The sequence below is a fragment of the Oratosquilla oratoria genome, unplaced genomic scaffold, assembly GCF_046742065.1.
Source record: "Oratosquilla oratoria isolate Oo_2021 unplaced genomic scaffold, ASM4674206v1 SCAFFOLD233, whole genome shotgun sequence".
NCBI lineage: Eukaryota > Metazoa > Arthropoda > Malacostraca > Stomatopoda > Squillidae > Oratosquilla > Oratosquilla oratoria.
The window spans coordinates 20,001-39,391 of record NW_027467585.1 but is presented as its reverse complement, the minus strand read 5'-3'; the positions used below and the strand labels follow the sequence as shown (position 1 = coordinate 39,391).

Below are 19,391 nucleotides of genomic sequence, written 5' to 3'. Positions count from 1 at the left end.
AGACTGCAAGAGACCATAAGGCCTACACTAGGCACCTCCGTATCCATCACCACCTGTCGTCCCCATCCATAAAGTTATCTAGTCATTTTTTAAAACTGATAGTTTCAGCGCTTACTACATGGTTACTAAGTTTATTCCATTCATCGACCAACCTATTAGTAAACCAATTCTTGCCTATTTCCTTCTTAAATCTAAATTTGTCCAGTTTATACCCATTACTGCGAGTCCTGCCCTGTTGTTTTATTATGATGACCTTGTTTGCATCTCCCATGTTATAGCCTCTGATCCACTTGAACACTTCTCTTAGATCACCCCGCACTCTGCGTCTTTCCAGAGGGTGTAAGTTTAGGTTCCTAAGCCTCTCTTCAGTCGTGAAAACATTTCACATAATATACAAAAATGGGCATAATTCACCCATGACATTGGGCTATTTTAATGAAAAATTATTAAAAAATACCATTTTATTATGAAGAATAAAAGATTAATCATGTTTTTGCCAGTCTAGCACAGTTTTTAGTTGTCTAATATATTCCCACGTGACGGTCATGTCGCGCGGTCGTGAAAACATTTCACGTAATAAACTAAAATGGTCATAATGTACATTATTGCAATAAATAAGGTGGTTAGTAATGAAGAGGCGCTGGCGTTCACACGTTGGTTTAATTCAAGGCACAAAGGAAGTATGCGCAACCACTCTCACTGTCACTCGTCAACCTGTCTCAATGCTGACCCGCTTGGAACTCTGCGTAAGTGACGTAACTTCACGCTGGAATAGCGTGCCCAAGGGCAGTTGCCAATAATTATTCTTTTACAATTATTCCTTGCACACAGAATTTTACATACATCCAATTTCAGTTATACAATAATTCAATTTTGATAATATTAATAATCTATATCCCATTTATTCAACTTTCGCATTATAGATAAAATGATAATTAACTTTGTAATTAGAAAATGGTAATTAACCAAAGTTCCAGAAGTTTCCTTGTCACTCACATACGAACACACACACAAATGACGCATCACTTTTTACGTTCTATATAATGCAATACTTAGATTCTATAATACAATAATAATTCATCCATGACAATGAGCTATTTAATGAAAAAATATTATAAACACCAAACTTATTATGAAGAATAAAAGATTAAGCATGATTTTTGCCAGTCTAGCATGATTTTTAATTATTGCCTAATATATTCCCGTGTGACGTCATGTCGCGCGGTCGTGAAAACATTTCACACAATATACTAAAATGGGCATAATTCACCCATGACATTGGGTTATTCTAATGAAACAATATTATAAAAATCTAAGTTACAATGAGGAATAAAGAATTAAGCATGATTTTTGCCAGTCTAGCATAATTTTTAGTTGTTGTCTAATATATTCCCGCGTGACGTCGTGTCGAACAGTGGTGAAAACATTTCACATAATTGCACTAAATAATTCATCCATGACATTGGGCTATTTCAATGAAAAAATATTATAGAAATAGATCTTTTTGGGGAATACAAAATTAAGCGTTATTTTTGCCAGTCTAGCATGACTTTTAGGTTGTCAAACATATTCCCGCTTGAGAATTTTGTATTTTTCTTTTTTACCGTAACGAGTAATGTGGTTTCCAATTTTTTTTATGCTATATTCAGGTTTACTTTGGTAAAGTGAAGAGTTACTTTGGACAGGGCAAACAAACAATGCATGAATTTAAATCTAAATACGACAATTGGAAATCAAGGATATATTTGCAAACTATACATAAATTTAAGACTATGTATGTAATTGGAGATTGAGAGACGGGACCCCACGAGTGTTGTTCCTTTCCTGTACACTACAATTAGGTAAATATGATTAGGTAAGCGCACACACGGCTTTCATCATTTCACTCTCGTCTCGCCTGTTGACTGACGCGTTGAGGCTGACTTGTTGCCCGGCGGTGATGTAGATCCGCCCTTGTTGCACGGAGTCGTGCGCCTGCTGGATGCTCTACAAAAATTAATATTTCAGAGGGAAACTTAACATCCTTATTCAAAAATATAATAAAAAACAATTAAATCATATTTTACCAGGAAAGGGGAAATAGTATAAGTCAAACATCCTAAGAAATAGAAGAAAATAAATATAACTCCTGCGACTATGGCTGTCGTCCCCATTTTCTACCTCTTGCCATCCACCTTAAAAGTCGACATTTTAGTTAAATCGCCGATCATTCTTACGGATCAGAGGCAACGCAACATTTTTATGCTTGGGGATAAATGTCCACTCAGAAAAGAATGCTAATTATTTTTAATTTCGATAAAATCGCCCTTTTTCTTTAGTAACGTAAGAATTCTAGGTAAAACAAGAAATAATAATAATAATGATTATAATGGGAACAATGATTATAATAGTAATAACAATAATAATAATTAGTTGAATTAATAAAAATAGTAATGATGATTGATAATAATAATGATGATAATAATAATGATGATAATAATAAATGATGACGGAGACGACGAAGACGATAATAATGATAAATGATGACGGAGACGACGACGACGATAATAATGATAAATGATGACGGAGACAATGATCATGATGATGATAATAATAATAATAATAATAATAATAATAATAATAATAATAATAATAATAATAATAATAATAATAATAATAATAATAATAATAATAATAATAATGATAATGATGATAATAATAATAATTGTCGACAACTAAGCACACACAGCTGCCTTCATCTACCGCCAATGCCAGTGTGGACTGGGAAAGCTGTAGATATTAATTTGCTATGCATACGTCGGTTGTGGATAATGGTTGATTTTATGAAATAAATATAGACAAATAAATAAACAAATTGGTAATTATATACAACTATATTCCAAACCTCAACTACTGTCATCGGACTATAAACTATATTCTTACACAACTGAACCACATGATATTCCTTAGTTGTATAACTGAATCAACATTAATTGCATACCCTTCGCACTTTTCTAGGTGCCCAAATCAGTCAAATCTTTGATACAAAGAAATTCGCGCGTACCAACGAAGTAAAATCACAGGTTTACATACGTGTATGGTCATACAAAAGAAGTTGACTGTTTATTAGTTATCTTTAAGATGAGCTCTGGGTTTGGTTTGCCGGAATGTCGTTGGTGAATTTTTCTTTATTCGAATGCACTCGCTGCTGTTTCCAAGATCTCTTTCTCCTGTGGTAACTCTGCATACTACACTGTTTCGTGATGACATGGAAGCCCAACACACACACACATTCGAGTAACGTTAAAAGTAAAATATAAAAATAAAAGGAAATCCAATTCATATTGACACAATTACTTACACTCGAAAGTAAATATTCAAAGCGATCATTTAGTTATTTTCTCTTATCGTGGTCCAGATAGATTTAACAATGTATCCACAATAAATAATAAACAATCGTTCTGGCTGGCAATTCCAAGTCCAAATGGTGGAACCGGGCAAATAACAACCCACTTAATTGAATATACAATGAATGGATCTGATGAATCACCTGAACGCACGCTGGTGTCAGTGGAGGAAGAAAAGGATCTGGCGGTCACGGTGGATCAGCGGCGGCTGCAGTTCTCGAGCCCTGTTCAAGCACAGGTCGGTCAGCAAGGCCAATAGGGTACTTGGAGCAATCAAGCACACTTTCACGGCCATGGACGGACAAGACTGCCTTCCTCCACCTGTACAAAAGCCTAGTTCGCCCTCACCTGGAGTATGCCTCGGTAATTTGGTCCCCAAAGAGTACAGAGAGCGGGCAACGATATTGGTTACAGGACTGTCTCACTTGTCCTACTCAGAGCGACTTGCTAGTCTTCAACTCCCAACAACACTCCAGTTTAGAAGGCATAGAGCGGACTTTAGACAAACAAGCTTTCAAGATTACGAAGAACATTGATCAGGTAGACTACAGGAGGGAATGCAACGGCCGTGGAAGAGCGATGTTCAAGCTGCCAACACTTAGTACAGCAGCCAGAGGTCACAACTTAAAGCTACAATTACAACACCAAACTAGCTACAGAAAAAAAATTCCCCACCTGCAAGAATCACAGAACCGTGGAGCAGGCTGAGCCAAGAAACCATTTGTGCCAAAACTGTAGAATCTTTTAAAAGTAAAATCGTGAAAGAATTGTCTACTGGAGAAGAGCTCTGCAAGTACAACTTTTCCTGCTGACCTCCTCTCGGTGCATAGCAGGAGGGGGATGATGCAACAACCTGCACACTATTAACACCACTACAGCGTCCAACCTTGGTATGTGGTCTTATTACCCTTCGGGGTACCTGATGGCCAATACTAAAGGTAATTACTAAAGGTAATATACATACATATATACATACGTACATACGTTACGTACGTATGTACATACGAGTACATACGTATACACATACATACATACCATACATACATACATACATACATACATACATACATACATACATACATACATACATACATACATACATACATACATACACACATACATACATACATACGTACGTACGTACATAAATGCATACAAACATACGAGACTACCGCGATCTATGGCATATTGAAGAAAAGTACAGAAAATAAAACTGCTAAAATTCGTAGGTCCTGTTTTTATCAAGCGTTTCATCGCCTTCCGTGCTTGGCTCTCGTCGAGAACGGACCTACACTGAAGGTGCGAAACTATCGCCGTCAACTACTTGAATCCAGTGCTCGTCGTCAACGACTCGTACCGGCTGTCTCAAGTTGTGTTACAGTGCTACAAACTACTGCGCGCTAGTAAATCAGCCTACCTTCTTATCAAGGCCCTCCCTTCCTCGATGGAATACTCGGGGTCGGAAGCGGCGTCCAGCTTAGAGCAGGACTTAATGATTTCCGACACTGATGACGACATTAGTGTTAACCACTGGCCCGACCTGCCTCGTCCTACCTCCACTCCCCATCACCCTCCAACAACCACCCAGCATGATACCCACCAGTCTACATCGCTCCCCAGTACCAAACGGCGGGCCGACGACACCTCTACCTTCCCCGCAGGAGAATGTCAACCGCCTGCTGCCAAGACGATCAAGGGAACCTCAAGTGAGTGTAATAAGGCTCCTATTCGCCCTACCCTGCCTAATCACAGTGCTACTCCCGTTGCCCCCACCCGACCCTCACCCGCCCTTCCAGCATTTGCTCCCCGAGACAAGTATATTAAGTTGGCCTTTAGCGGGAACCCATCCACAGAAGTTAAACTCCGCTGGCTGTCAACTATCACCAAGACTTTCCACCTGCAACGGGATACGGCCGAGGTTAAGATGGCTGCACTCACCTCTCGATTCATCTACATATCAAGACAACGCACAGACATCCTGGACCGAGTTACTACAAATGAATTTATGTCACTGCCTCTTCTCCCTCAAGACTCCCCCGAAAGACCACGTAAGTACCCCCAATACCTGCTCACTCGCTATCCCGTTGACGTGGATCACAAGCTTGCCCTACAGCTCCCAGGAGTACACTCAGCCAGGCGCTTCATGCAGAACGGTACCCCCATCAACCGCATTGTTATTGTGTGGAGCCTCCCCGAAACACCCCCCGACACCATTACCTTTGACTTCCTCCCCCTCCTCCCCCCGTGTCAAGTCCAAAGACTCCGTGACGACCGACCCTGGTGCTACAGGTGTTGGGGTATCGGTCACATATCCAGGTACTGCTCCGCCTCCCCTAAGTGTGCCTGGTGTGCCGCCGCCCATGAATCCAGAGAATGTCCCGTCCGAAGTGCGCCCCCGCCCCCATCTGCGACTACTTCCACCTCTGAACCGCCACCACAGCCGAACCCATCACAATGGAAGTGCCCCCGATGTCTACAGCCAGGTGTCAACGTCTGGCACGGCTGTACTCGGCGCCAGACCCAGACCAATGGCCCCACCTCAGCCCCACCACCTCCTCCCCCTGCCCGGACTGTTCTCTCTGCTCCCACCCCCCCTCAGCAAGACGCTGCCCTCCGTAAGGCCGTTGCAGCCCTTCAGGCGCGATGTGCAGCACTCGAGGACCGCTTCGCCTCCATTGACACCAGGATTGACAGCCTTGTCTCAGGCCAAACTACTACTGCCACCAGACTCTCCACACTGGCGGAATCCCAACAAACCCTCGTCTCCTCCATCTCCATGCTTGCCGAGAGAATGGAATCCATTGCAACTCGTCTCGACAAACTCTGTAAGTTACAACCCAGTACTAGCCAGTCTTCCTCGAATCGTCCATCCACCTCCACACTCCGGTCTCCTACTAGCAAACGCAACGTTCGTAACTAACATTCACCTAGACCTCCTTTCATGGAACATCAATGGTATCACCAACCACAAAAAGTACACACAATTGAAGGCATATGTACAGACACATCACCCTTGTGTCATTTTTCTACAGGAGGCGTTTCCAAACCGGCCCAACACTGCACCACAGGCACCCTCCCTTCCCGGATATATCCCCTATATTCATACGATACGAAACGGTCTTCTAACATACATACACAATACACTGATACACCGTCTTCTGCGCTCCTCTACAGACCCTGACATAACATTCCAACTCTTCGAGATAGAAATTGGGGGCGGAATCCTACAGCTCTGCAATATCTACTCTGCTCCCGCACGTCTTCGTCCAACCACTCTTCCACCACCTACGATCAAAGGTATAATATACGCAGGGGATTTCAATGCTCGACATCCTGCATTGGGAGATCGTCCTGGCACCACTAACCGCCCTGGTGTTCACCTACTATCCTTCATCCGACAACATCATCTGACCCGCTGGGACACAGGTGGCGCCACACACTCCCGGGGAGGCACCCTGGACCACGTCCTCACCTCTGGCTTGGTATCATCCCGCATCCAGTGCTCCTCAGTACCTGCATTATTCTCAGACCATATTGCTCTTCTCTTCCACTATTCTCTTCCTACGATACCTACACCCCCTATCACACGCCTACGCCTCACCATACCCCCCAAATACTGCCCGACGTACATTTCATACATGACCTGCATACTACCTACCTTAGACTGTTCCTCCCCCGACCAGTTATATAATAGCCTTGTCTCCGCCACCCACGACTTTTACAGGCTTTACGTATCACGACCCCACCTCCAACGTCGCCCTCCTCCTCACTCGTGGTACCTAGACACCCGACTTCAGGACGCACAGAAAGAAGCGGAGCGCGTTGGACTCATGTTCCAAACTAACCCATCTCCTGAACTACTTCATCGTTACCAGCAATCCAGAGACGATTTGACAACCCTCCTAGAATGTGTAAGTACTGACTCCTGGAAGAGATTCACGGACAGAATTAATCACCAAACTAGTGTAGCCTCCATGTGGCACCTTATTCGCAGGGTAATTAAGAAGACTCCTGCTACTGCCCGTCATCATTCCCCCACCGTATTTGCCGAACAGCTCATCGTCACGTGGTCAAACCAGTCCAACCCTGCCAACCTACCTACCCCCGTCCAGGATGCCCTCTCCTCCGGTGCTTTTGCTCGTGGACTCCGCTTAGTACATGCTCTGCTGCAAGAGGATGATGAAGAAAATATACCAATAACTGAAGATGAACTACGACGTGCTCTCTTGAGAGGTAAAGCCACGTCCCCTGGGGATGATGGCATTACCTACAATGTGCTACGATTACTGCACCGTGTACCCGGTAACCCCCTCCTTCGCCTCTACAATATGTGTCTACGAGATGGATATATCCCACATGCCTGGACCACGAGTACAATAATCCCCATACCCAAGCCCGGTACAGCAAATTTCAGGCCCATCTCCCTTACATCCTGCTTCTGCAAAGTAATGGAAAGAATCTTGCTCACCCGACTGATGTACCAACTACAAGATCGCCTTTCTCCACGTCTCTTCGGCTTTCTACCCCAACGCAGCACCCATCACTGCCTCGTCGACTTATATTCTCGCCTCTCCCGTGACAGTGTTGTGGCATTTATAGATCTAAAAAGTGCATTTGATATAGCAAACCGAGACGTTATTTTAGATCAATTAATTGACTTTGGAATTAAGGGCAAATTACTACGATGGATTAAGGGCTACCTCAGTAACCGGACCTCCCGTGTCTTCTTTAGCGGTGCCTACAGCTCCTCACGGGATTTTCATCTCGGCACTCCTCAAGGAGGGGTACTAAGTCCATTTCTCTTTAATATACTTATGCATCGTCTCCTCACGTCTTTGCCCACTATTCCTGAGGTCACAATTACATGTTATGCAGATGACCTATGTATTCACTCTACCTCCCCAACACACCTACAACTCTTTCTTACTTCTCTCTCCCAAGCTTCTGCTAACTGTGGCCTTGTTGCTTCCCCACAGAAGAGCAGAATTTTCTCCTACCGCCCTCCTGCCACGCTGCCAGAGTTCATGATTGGAGACTGCATCATCCCACTAAGCTCCCAGTACTGCTACCTTGGTGCACCAGTACGAATCTCGGAAACTCTTTCTGCCCGGCGTCAATCCCATACCGTAATTCGTGAATTGCTAGATCGTCTACAATGGCGGCTCCGGCCTCTCCAGTGGCTCACCAACAACTCTTCCGGTATCTCCATCCCCGTGGCCAGAACTGTCTATATTACTTTTATACGCTCTGTTGTTGATTACCTCTCCCCTGCCTTAATTCAACTTCCTCGATATGCTTTAGAGCCACTGGAGATTTTTCAGAATAAAGCCATGAGAATCATTCTCGGTTGCCCAATGACTACCAGAATTGTCAACATGCAACGGGAATTACGGCTTCCATCCCTAGTTGAGAGGATTTATTCTAATGTCACCTGCCTCACAGTTAAGTGTATACACTTTCCCCACATCTCACCGCACTTCACAGCACTGGTCAGAGATTCTCTCGGCCCCGCTCCGCCCGTCCCCCGCCTCATGCCCCCCGGTCGCCGTCTTATAAAGTCTATCTCCTCCTTCATTCGCAGCCTAGATTTACAAGTACCAGTAGCTGACATACCCCCAGGCCCTCCCCCGTGGACGCTACCATCGCCTGTGGTTAGCTTCACTCCTACAGCAAAATGTGACCCACCTCTTCTACAACTACAGCTAGCCTTGGAACATGTTACCCAGGTAACATCCTCCATCACTGCTCCGCATCGCCTCTACACTGACGGGTCACTACAATCGGATGGTGCAGCTGGAGGAGCAGTCTACTCACCTGACCTACCGCCGCCTCCTGAGGGCTGGGTCGGCCGTCGACTCAGAGATCACTCCAGCTCCACATTGTGTGAACTATACGCCATCTTAGATGCTATCAGTCTCGTTTGCCAAAGAGGAGTGAATGCTGTCATTATATGTGACTCTAAGCCTGCACTGCAATCCCTCACCGCTATTCATCCCACTCACCATTCTGTTGTACAACAAATCCTTTCCTTTCTATCCCTACTAACTATCCGTAATCTCCGCATTGAATTTATTTGGATTCCATCTCATGTAGGTTTGCACCACAACACCAAAGTAGACCGCCTAGCAAAAGAAGCCTGCCGACTCCCCCGTCGTGGTGATGGACGACCTCTCTCCCTGCTATGTTACCTCAACAGGGTCCGCTCCGCTGCACTTCTGCCTGAGCAACGTCGACGGGACACCGAGAGACCCTTCAGTGTCAGCATCACCCACTACGAATCCGTATGCCGCCACAAATACAAGTACCGCCGCAAGGGACTTATGGTTCGTCGCCACAATGTTGTTTCAGCCCGACTGCGACTAGGCTACCGTCCACCGTGGCAGGTCGCCGGGGTGGAGGGCGAGCCTGTATTCACAGAATGTCGCCTATGCCACGCTCCACTAGCCAACACCATCGAGCACTACTGCCTAGCGTGCCCCACTGTAAAACATCTAATACCCCAGGGACTACCATTAGATGCAATCTGTCGTCATCTCCTATCACAAAATAGATTAGATGAAATACTTGTCCGTTACCCCCGCTTTGGTGGGTTCTCATAATACCTGATGCCCTGCGTGACATCTCAGTCTTATTCCCCTTTGAATGAATGTACAATACCCAGTGTCGTATATGTTACCTGCAACCCATGTATTTGTATGTGTATATAAGTGTATGTGTACGTGTGTAAGCATGTGCATACCAGTTGCCTTCCTACATTCATTATGAAAACCTCCCCCACTGTATGACGCTAATGCGTAATAAGTTAAATAAAAAAAAAAAAAAAAAACCTACAGACCATTTACACCATGAAACAAAAGTCCTCAAAGTCAAGGAACACCTCGACATGAGAGGCACACAAACACTTGCTGCAGCCACCACAAACACATCACACCCGTTACACTACATAGCAGAACACCCATACACACCAAGAAACATTAAAACTACACCCAAAGACCTTTATTACACACAGATACTCTCTTCTCTCCACAACCACCAAATACCAGCCTCCGGAAACATATTCATAATCATATCACTCACCGCTCCATTAACACACTGAAAGACAACACACTGCTGCATGCCAGACCCCCTGATATCCACCCTTCTGAATCCTCTCTCCCACGTAAGGACAGAGTCCACTTGGCCAGACTGCGATGCGGTCACCACCCAGCACTTCTAAGCTACCAGAGGAGGCTGGACGACCGTGTTGTGAACAGCTGCCCAGGATGTAACACTTCACCCCATACCATACAACACATAATGGAAGACTGCATTATACACAATCATGCACGCAAACAACACAACATACACTCTATTTTTATTTGTCTCGGTCTGTCGGCTGTGGCCTTCCTTCTAGGGACTGCACAACAGTCAGTCTAGGACAACTTCTTCCCCTCTCCGCTTCTTAGCTGTCATAACTTGCACACACAACATGACTGAAAAATAATCTCCTGCCTGCCTCCCACGCATCACCAATATATGCATATAGATATATCTTTGCATATACAAATATATTCTACATTTCTTAAGTTCATCATTTCTATATTGTATGTAAAGCTACAATTTTAAAACAACTTATTGGATGCATAAACATAATCGTTGTAGGATTCATCAACTTTATGTATATATGCATATCTTAACATGTACACATATTCCTCTATTCTATATTTCTTATATATTCTAAGCTTATCATTTGTATACTGTATGTACAGCTACAATTTCAAAGTAACTTATTGGACGCACAAACACAATTTACTTAGCATTTATCAACTTTATTTTTATAACTATCAGCTTCATTAACTCCTTTATTCTATATTTGTTATATGCCTTAAGCTTATCATTTATATATACTATATATACAGGTACAATTTCAAAGTAACTTGTTGCACGCACAAACATAATTCATATAGCATTCACCAAGTTTACTTTTATAACTATCAAATTCATTAACTCATTACATTCAATAAATTGGCCACAGATGCATAGTCTTTCCTCAAATACATAAACACTATCTTCTCGTTTTGTGATTATCATTTATATTCTTATTACGCTATCTATCATTCCATTTAGAAAACATGGAACGTGACATTTGTATGTCTAAATGTTCTTATTAGTTCGCCACATTGAGCTACTTTGGTGAATCAGCGTTATTCAATCTTCCATATTCCTGGCATTGAAAAAAGACAAGCAAAATAAGTCCTAATATTGGATTTTATGGTACTCGCCGATAGACTCACACATCCACACAAACACACACACACGCAAGCACACCCACACCCACGCACGCACACACGTACGCACCACACGCACACACGCACACACACGCGCACGCACACACACACGCACGCACACACACACGCAGGCACATACACATGAACGCGCACACACACACATACACGCACACACACACACACACACACACATACAAAAACACACACACAAACACACACACACACACACACACACACACACACACACACACACACACACACACACACACACACACACACACACACACAAATATATATATATACAGTATATATATACATATATATATGTATATAAATATATATATATATATATATGTATTTATATGTATATAACATATATATATGTATATATACATATCTATATACATATATACAATATATGTATATATACATATCTATATACATATATACAATATATGTATATATATATATACACATATATATATATGTATATATCTATATACATATATATATATGTATATGTATATGTATATATATATGTATATATATGTATATGAATATATATATGTATATATATGTATATGTATATATATATATATATATATATATATATATACAAGCACCCGGACCTGGCTTCGCCAGGTGTGCTTGGCCTACGGCGTAGCTCGCTTCGCTTCACTTGGCAATATTTCGTAAAGATTCTCTTAGCAATATTTCGTAAAGATTCTCTTGGTAATATTTTATCAAAATTCTCTTGTTAACATTTGGTAAAGATTTTCTTGGCAATATTTCGTAAATATTTTCTCATTAATATTTCATAAAGGTTCTTTTGTCAGAATTCCGTAAAGATTCTCTTTTTCTTGTTAGCACCACTTTCTTTTTCCATGGTAATATTATTAACGTATTAGAGAAATATCTTTTTATGTTAGTGGAGTGGAGATTCTCTTGGCAATATTTCGTAAAGATTCTCTTAGCAAATAATTTGTAAAGATTTTCTTGGTAATATTTCGTAAAGATTCTCTTGTTAACATTTGGTAAAGATTCTCTTGGCAATATTTCGTAAATATTTTCTCATTAATATTTCGTAAAGATTCTTTTGTCAGAATTCCGTAATTCCGTTTTTATGTATATAGATTCTCTTGGCAATATTTCGTAAAGATTCTCTTAGCAATATTTCGTAAAGATTCTCTTGGTAATATTTCGTAAAGATTCTCTGAGTCTGAGTGAGATGTGTCCCCGGGAGTTAGTGTTTCCGGTGTTTCCGGGGGGGGCTTAGCCTGCGGCGCTGCTCGCTACGCTCGCCGGGCGCTACGCGCCCTTACGCAACGCGCACTGGTTACCCCGTCAAGCGTGTCTTACATCATATGATGTGTTATAGTAAACATAAGACACTGGATCAATAAAAGATCGTGATATTGCTACAGTATTTTATTTACACACATTATTTAGAGCGGAAACGTCAGTTACTTCTTGTTCATCTGAACTCGAGCTGTCTTCTTCATCTTCTTTGTCCTCGGCTTCATCTTCATATCTCCTCCTTTTCCGAGCCGGCGAAGATCCTTCTTCTTTGAGGCTCAAAATCAGTTCTTCCAGCTCCCTTTTCGTGACAGGGACCCTTGCAGTTTCCTCATCCCCGTATTCTTCATCTTCACTGTAAACATGATTATTGTAACTGTAATCTGGCAGGAGCATATCGATGGCCTTTTCCTCCGAGATGTTGTAAACTTCCTTTGGTATTAAAACCACACCTATTTCTGGGACCTCTTCAGGAATGGGAGTGTTAACTTCTTCGTCTTCTTCCCTACCTCTCGGCACCGAAGGCAGTTCTTGACTGTTTACCTCGTTGTCTGAGAGCAATTCTTCATATACACAGTTAACGGCCGGTCTCAACCTATAACTTTCGTTTACTTTATGCCAGCCAGTATAGATGAAAAGAGAATCCCAAGACGTAACCCGCGAACAGGCCACGTACAACTGACCATGAGCGAAACATTGAACAGTATCTAGAAGTACTCCACAGCAGTTAAACGTCTGTCCCTGAGATTTGTTTATTGTCATCGCGTAACTAAGCTTAACCGGGAACTGTTTACGCTTAAAGTTAACTGGGGTGTCGCTAGCTTCTAGTGTTATCCTGGGAATCATAACCTGTTCTCCCCGGTGACTACCACCTAAGGTCTTACCAATTATAATGTTCGTTTTCAAGTTAGTTACCAAGACTCTTGATCCGTTACACAGTTTAGGCGGTGAAATGTTCCTGACAACCATCACAACACTTCCAATCTTCACTTTAAGTTGATGTGGTGGAAGAGAAGGGCTTGTCAAAGCGTTAAACACAGAAGTCTGGACATCAGTTCCTTCCTCGACCGGGGTGTCTACACTAAAGTATGTCTTCTCCTCTCCCTTAGTTTTCTTTTGTATCATAGAGTTAACACTGTCGACATCATCATTTGTGGGTGATATGATTGCTCGTTGTTCAAAATAGGAAATGTTTAAGAAGTTTTCCTCCAAATCACCATAAACCTTTTCCACTAACTCTTCACGTGTTTTGACTTGAATACCGAACCCCTCCTCAAGTTCCAAAGGTCCGTGTTTCTGGGATCCGAGTTCCAGCAACTTGCGCGCAAACGTAATGTTTTTTTCATCACCTTTCCTTAGACGCACATTTTCAGTCAATTCCAACTTTGTTATGTCCCGCCACATATAACTGGACTTTATACAATGTTCTAATTCATCACATTTACCTCCACCTCGAATGACAGGTAATATTTGCCTGAAATCTCCAGCGCAGACGAACACTTTTCCCCCCATAAACCGTTCATTACCCAAGATGTCTCTCAACGTTATATCAAGAGCTGTTAACGTATTCTTGTTCGCCATCACGATCTCATCCCACACGATTAACGATGTCATCTCCAACAACTTTGCAAGTTCAGAATTCTTCTTAACAGAACACCCTCTTATTTCATGATACTCCATCAATGGTATCTTAAACATGTTATGGGCGGTTCGACCCCCGTTAAGAACAGTAGCTGCTATACCTGAAGACGCTACAGCTAACGCTATCTTCCCCTCGGACCGCACAGTATCAAGTAACATATTCAAGATGAAGGACTTTCCTGTGCCTCCGGCAGCGTTTACAAAGATTCCATTATTCTCATACTTCTGTTGGTTATTCACCCTATACATGACCACATCATATACCTGTCTCTGTTTATCATTTAAGAGGTCTTGTTTTGATTGAACCTGTTTTTTCAACTTTTCCTTGTTGTAAGACTTCTCTCTTCGAATAACGTTTGAAGTCTTCTCTCCACCTCTAGAAGCAGGTAAGCCGTAAGTGGTGATAAGGCCTCCTCCACAGTTCCAAACATGTTTTTGGATATCGTCTAACGCGTCCAAGTAGATTTCCTCGTTATACTCTGTTAGGTTGTTCTGGTGAAGGAAATCGCTTGCAAATAGATCCTTGGTCTCCTCCCAGATACCGGATTGGTCCTCAAGGTCTGAAAACACCAACATGCTGGCGTACGTTTCTCTGAGACGGTACCTGTCGTTGGTGTGATTGATTATCTCTAAGATAGTAGTCTTCCATGTCTCCTCATCACTCAAGAGACCCAAGGCCTTGACAGCCTCTCGGTAAGAGGGATATGTCACACCCTCGACTGTTCTGAGATCCTCAAAGGAAGTAGGGCCCGCCTTATGTGTCAACAACAACCTAAGGTAAAACAACTCAACAGTTTTAGTGGAAACAGCACGAATACGTCCCAAAGAAAAGGTGTTACCTTTTCTTTCTCTCCAAACCGAATGGGCCTTGTCAAAACAGAAATGTTGAGGCATCTGATGATAATACAACGTGGAGACGAACTTCTCATCAGATTTCGCACACAACTTGAAGAAAGCGGTTAATTGGGTATCTTGTTTTGCTTTCGCTGTTACGGTCCCTTTAGATGAGTTTTCGTCATAAAACACCTCGTTTTCGCCCTCAAGGTGTAAGTCGAGAGAGGATACCGGGGGATAACTTTTGTATATGTCAAACCCGAATATCTTCCATGTTGCTTCATTCGCATTTATATATCTCGCCTCTTGGAAGTTCTTAATTTCATTCACGGTCCCATCTTTTGTAGTTTTACTGAACAGGACCCTATCACACCCCTTGTTTACATACTTCGTGACATAAGCTATAGCTTTAATCGAATTTGAACATTCAACGTTGATGTGGGCGTCATACTTCACACACAGATAGGGGCTGTAAGGAACAACCCAAGAGTTGTCAATAACCTTCTTCATTCCTTTAACCTTGGTAACAAAAGATTCCCCGCCTTCTCCGATGGACCTACGTTTGTACTCAGGGTACCCATTGTTACCGAACATTAAGTCGTTTCTACAGGTCTTAGGAAAGCCCTTTCCACATGTCGAAGCGGTTGGCTTAGATTTCTGGCAACATAGGAGAGACTCATCGTACCCCTTACACGGTCCATGGATCATACACCTTGTAACGACATCATACAACCTGGGTTCAGCTTCTTTGTTGGGGATTTCAGCGGATATTATACGTGAAACCCTTTCAGCTGTCACACGCTCATTCATCCATAAGAGGATGTGAACATGAGGAAGTCCACGTTTTTGCCATTCCACACCATAAAGATGCGCCTTCACCCTTCCGAAGATCTGTTTAGATACCAAATCATGCATCAAACTATCAACCTTCAACTTGAATACTCTACTAATTAAATCTGGGCGGTCCCCGATCGACCGTATTCCAGCAGAACCTGTATCATCCATAGCAACTTGCAGCTCCCGCCAATGCGGGTTCATAGTGAAGGTTATGAAATAGTCAGGAGATCCATAACACGTAACATATGTAAGCGCATCTTGTTGGCGCTCTTTCATATATCTGGGACTTCCAATGAAAGTACTGGGCAACACAACCCTTTGACCTGTATCAGCGACTTTATCGCTTCCAAGACATAATATGTCTGCTCTTTCTTTTCGGATCCGTTTCTGGTTCATTTCGAGGTATGACAACCTATTACTTTCTACTTTCACGTAGTTATCCACAACAAACTGTTGAAACAGTCTCCTACACTTGGTTATGTGGTTGAAAACGCCTTCCCGCTCCATATAAAGAAAGGAGTAGAACATACACGGGGATAAACGCTTGTAAGTAGACAAAGTTGATGGCCCCGTAGAGGCGTCACACTCATCTTCTTCAGGCGGTTCAAGACCTCTAACACGGACTTTGGATAACCTTTCCATGGAATGACAATATCCGATGTCACCGTTTGGGATCAACAAAGGATACTGGAAAGCATCGTAATGGAACTTCAAATGGCTCAAACTTGTAGTCTTGAAGTTCGAACCGGGCAAAGGGGAAGTAACTGTTATCTCCAATGGATCTCTATTGGGTTCAAAGCTAACAATCCCACCAACCTGTGATGAAGCAGATGGAAGGTGATACAGACCCTTATGTTCCTTGGTTTTGATCCCGTCTGCCGCTCTTAGCGTGATAGACACAGCAGGCATACTTTCCGTCTTATTAACGTGTTCACTAACTAATGTTTTACACGTTTCAAATTCCTTCAAAATCGGGTTTAGACATTCATTATACTGAACCAAGTAATCATAGAACATGGAAATGATATCCTCGTTTGAACTCACTTCCTTCCTCTCTCTCTTTCGGCGCTTAAGAGTTTTTTCGTTTTTCGCCTTTCGATCCATGTTTTGTACACGTAACTTAATCTGGTCTTCCTTATCATGATAGAAGTATAAGTCCAGGAATGAAGAAATAGGTTTCCAAAAAGGGTTCTTTTTACCTGCGATCGCTTCGGGGTTGAGATGTCCAATGGTATGGTATATTTTCCCTTGAATCTTGTAACACAATGTTAGTTCGCTCGGGTCATGGAGTTTGCTTGAAGTGGTAAATGATGTGAAACAGAACAACGCGTTGAACCCACAGATCTTGTCCAGGAACCGTTTAGATAACGGAGACTTTCCTTCGTACATACTTTTAATACCGTTTTTAAGCTCTGAAAACTGGATATGAGGCGTTTGTCCTTGCTTACAACAAATAGTCTTACGTTCTCCTGCCCATAAAAGCGATTTACAAAGCTTACATTTGAAGTCCCCTATTGTACCAATATTATGGAGCGGTATCTTTGCTTGGTCTCGTAAATAACCTTCAAGCGTATCAGATATTACTGCTATTGAATCCACATAATCCGCCCTAAAATTCTTATTTTTGCGTTCCTTTCTGACCATATTTAAGTGATTAATCGTCGATTCAGACAAATCTTTATCCCCGATGAGCCCAGCTCGTAACAATTTCAACTGTTCTTTTACTGCTTTTAACTCGGAACGCCTCTGTTTCTTATTCTTCAACAAAACCTGTCGATGCATCTTTTCCGCCTCACGTTCTTCCCTTTTCTTGATTCTGGCATCCCTTTCCGCCTCTTTAGCTGCTTCTCGTTCGTTCTTTAACCTCTTTTTTTCTTGCAAACGTTGCAAATATTGTTGTTCCAATTCAAGCCGCCTCTCTCGAACAATCCGTATATTCTCCGCCACCGAGTCGACGAACTGATCCGGTACACCCTCCTCGTCTGGTCCACTTCCTTGGTCTTGTCCACTTCCGCTTCCCGTCGAAGTAACTGAACTCACAGTAGCACTCCCAGCTTCAACGACCTCACCAGAGACCTGGTTAAGTTCCGTGTTTTTCCTCTTACAACAGTACTTCTTGAGCTTATCAATCTTTCTCTGGGCTTTAAATCTTCTCTCGAGGTAGTACTTCTGATACTCAACGTGATCAGCTTTTGCTCCCGCTTTTATAAAATTCTTAAACCCAGTAAAGTAATGTTTCTCAAACCCTTGCAGAGCTTTCTCCGAAACATCCCCATTGTAAACTCCAAGATGTTCAAAGTCTGAATCCTTGTACTCGAACTGTCGATTCTTCTTTAATGTGTCGTTAAACGACAACACTTTGCGATGAAACAACTTTATAGACTCTCTGACAGAAAATCCCTTGGAAGACTTATAGAGATCAGGAAACTTGACTGCATGTTCACGTTTCAAAACAGCCAAATCCTTTACACCGAGAGACTTTTCATTAATCTTCTTCACTTCAGTAACCCACTTCCAGAAATGCCGATTTCTTCGTACTTTCTCCGCTGGTGCCTCACGCATGTTGTGTATAGTAACCGTATAAATCGTTTTCTTCCGGACCGTCCTCGCGCCAGATCACTGTTAAAACACTCACCCCGGTCCATGACCCCCTGTTCCCTTTTGTTCGGGTCACGCACTTTCGTTCAGAAATCTTAGTTTTGACCATTTCCATTTTTATTTAATTAATAGATTCTCCGCCGGGGGCCTTGGCCTGCGGCGCTGCGCATTAGGCGCGGGCGCTGCGCGCCTTGGGCTACGCCCCTTTTTTGGAAAATAAAGTTCTTCGAGTTCTTCTTCGAGTTCTTCGAGTTCCTCTTCGAGTTCTTCGAGTTCTTTTTCGAGTTCTTCGAGTTCTTCGAGTTCTTCGAATTCTTCTTCGAGTTCTTCGAGTTCTTCTTCGAGTTCTTCTTCGAGTTCTTCGAGTTCTTCTTCGAGTTCTTCGAGTTCTTCTTCTTCGAGTTCTCCTTCTTCTTCGAGTTCTTCTTCTTCGAGTTCTTCTTCGAGTTCTTCGAGTTCTTCTTCGAGTTCTTCGAGTTCTTTTTCGAGTTCTTCGAGTTCTTCTTCGAGTTCTTCGAATTCTTCTTCGAGT

At 42.6% G+C, this 19,391-nt stretch overlaps 1 protein-coding gene across 1 annotated transcript in view; it reads right to left on the bottom strand.

The window, feature by feature from the left end:
- Nucleotides 1–4,258: 4,258 nt before the first annotated feature.
- The window catches only part of LOC143022932 (uncharacterized), a 20,982-nt gene continuing 5,849 nt past the window's right edge, over nucleotides 4,259–19,391 (bottom strand). Inside the window, exons 2-3 of the mRNA XM_076181349.1 lie at nucleotides 13,306–18,693; nucleotides 4,259–4,305 (exon numbers count right to left, since the gene is read on the bottom strand). Coding sequence (XP_076037464.1) covers nucleotides 4,259–4,305; nucleotides 13,306–18,693 — 5,435 coding nt within the window. The remainder of the gene's footprint in view (nucleotides 4,306–13,305; nucleotides 18,694–19,391) is intronic.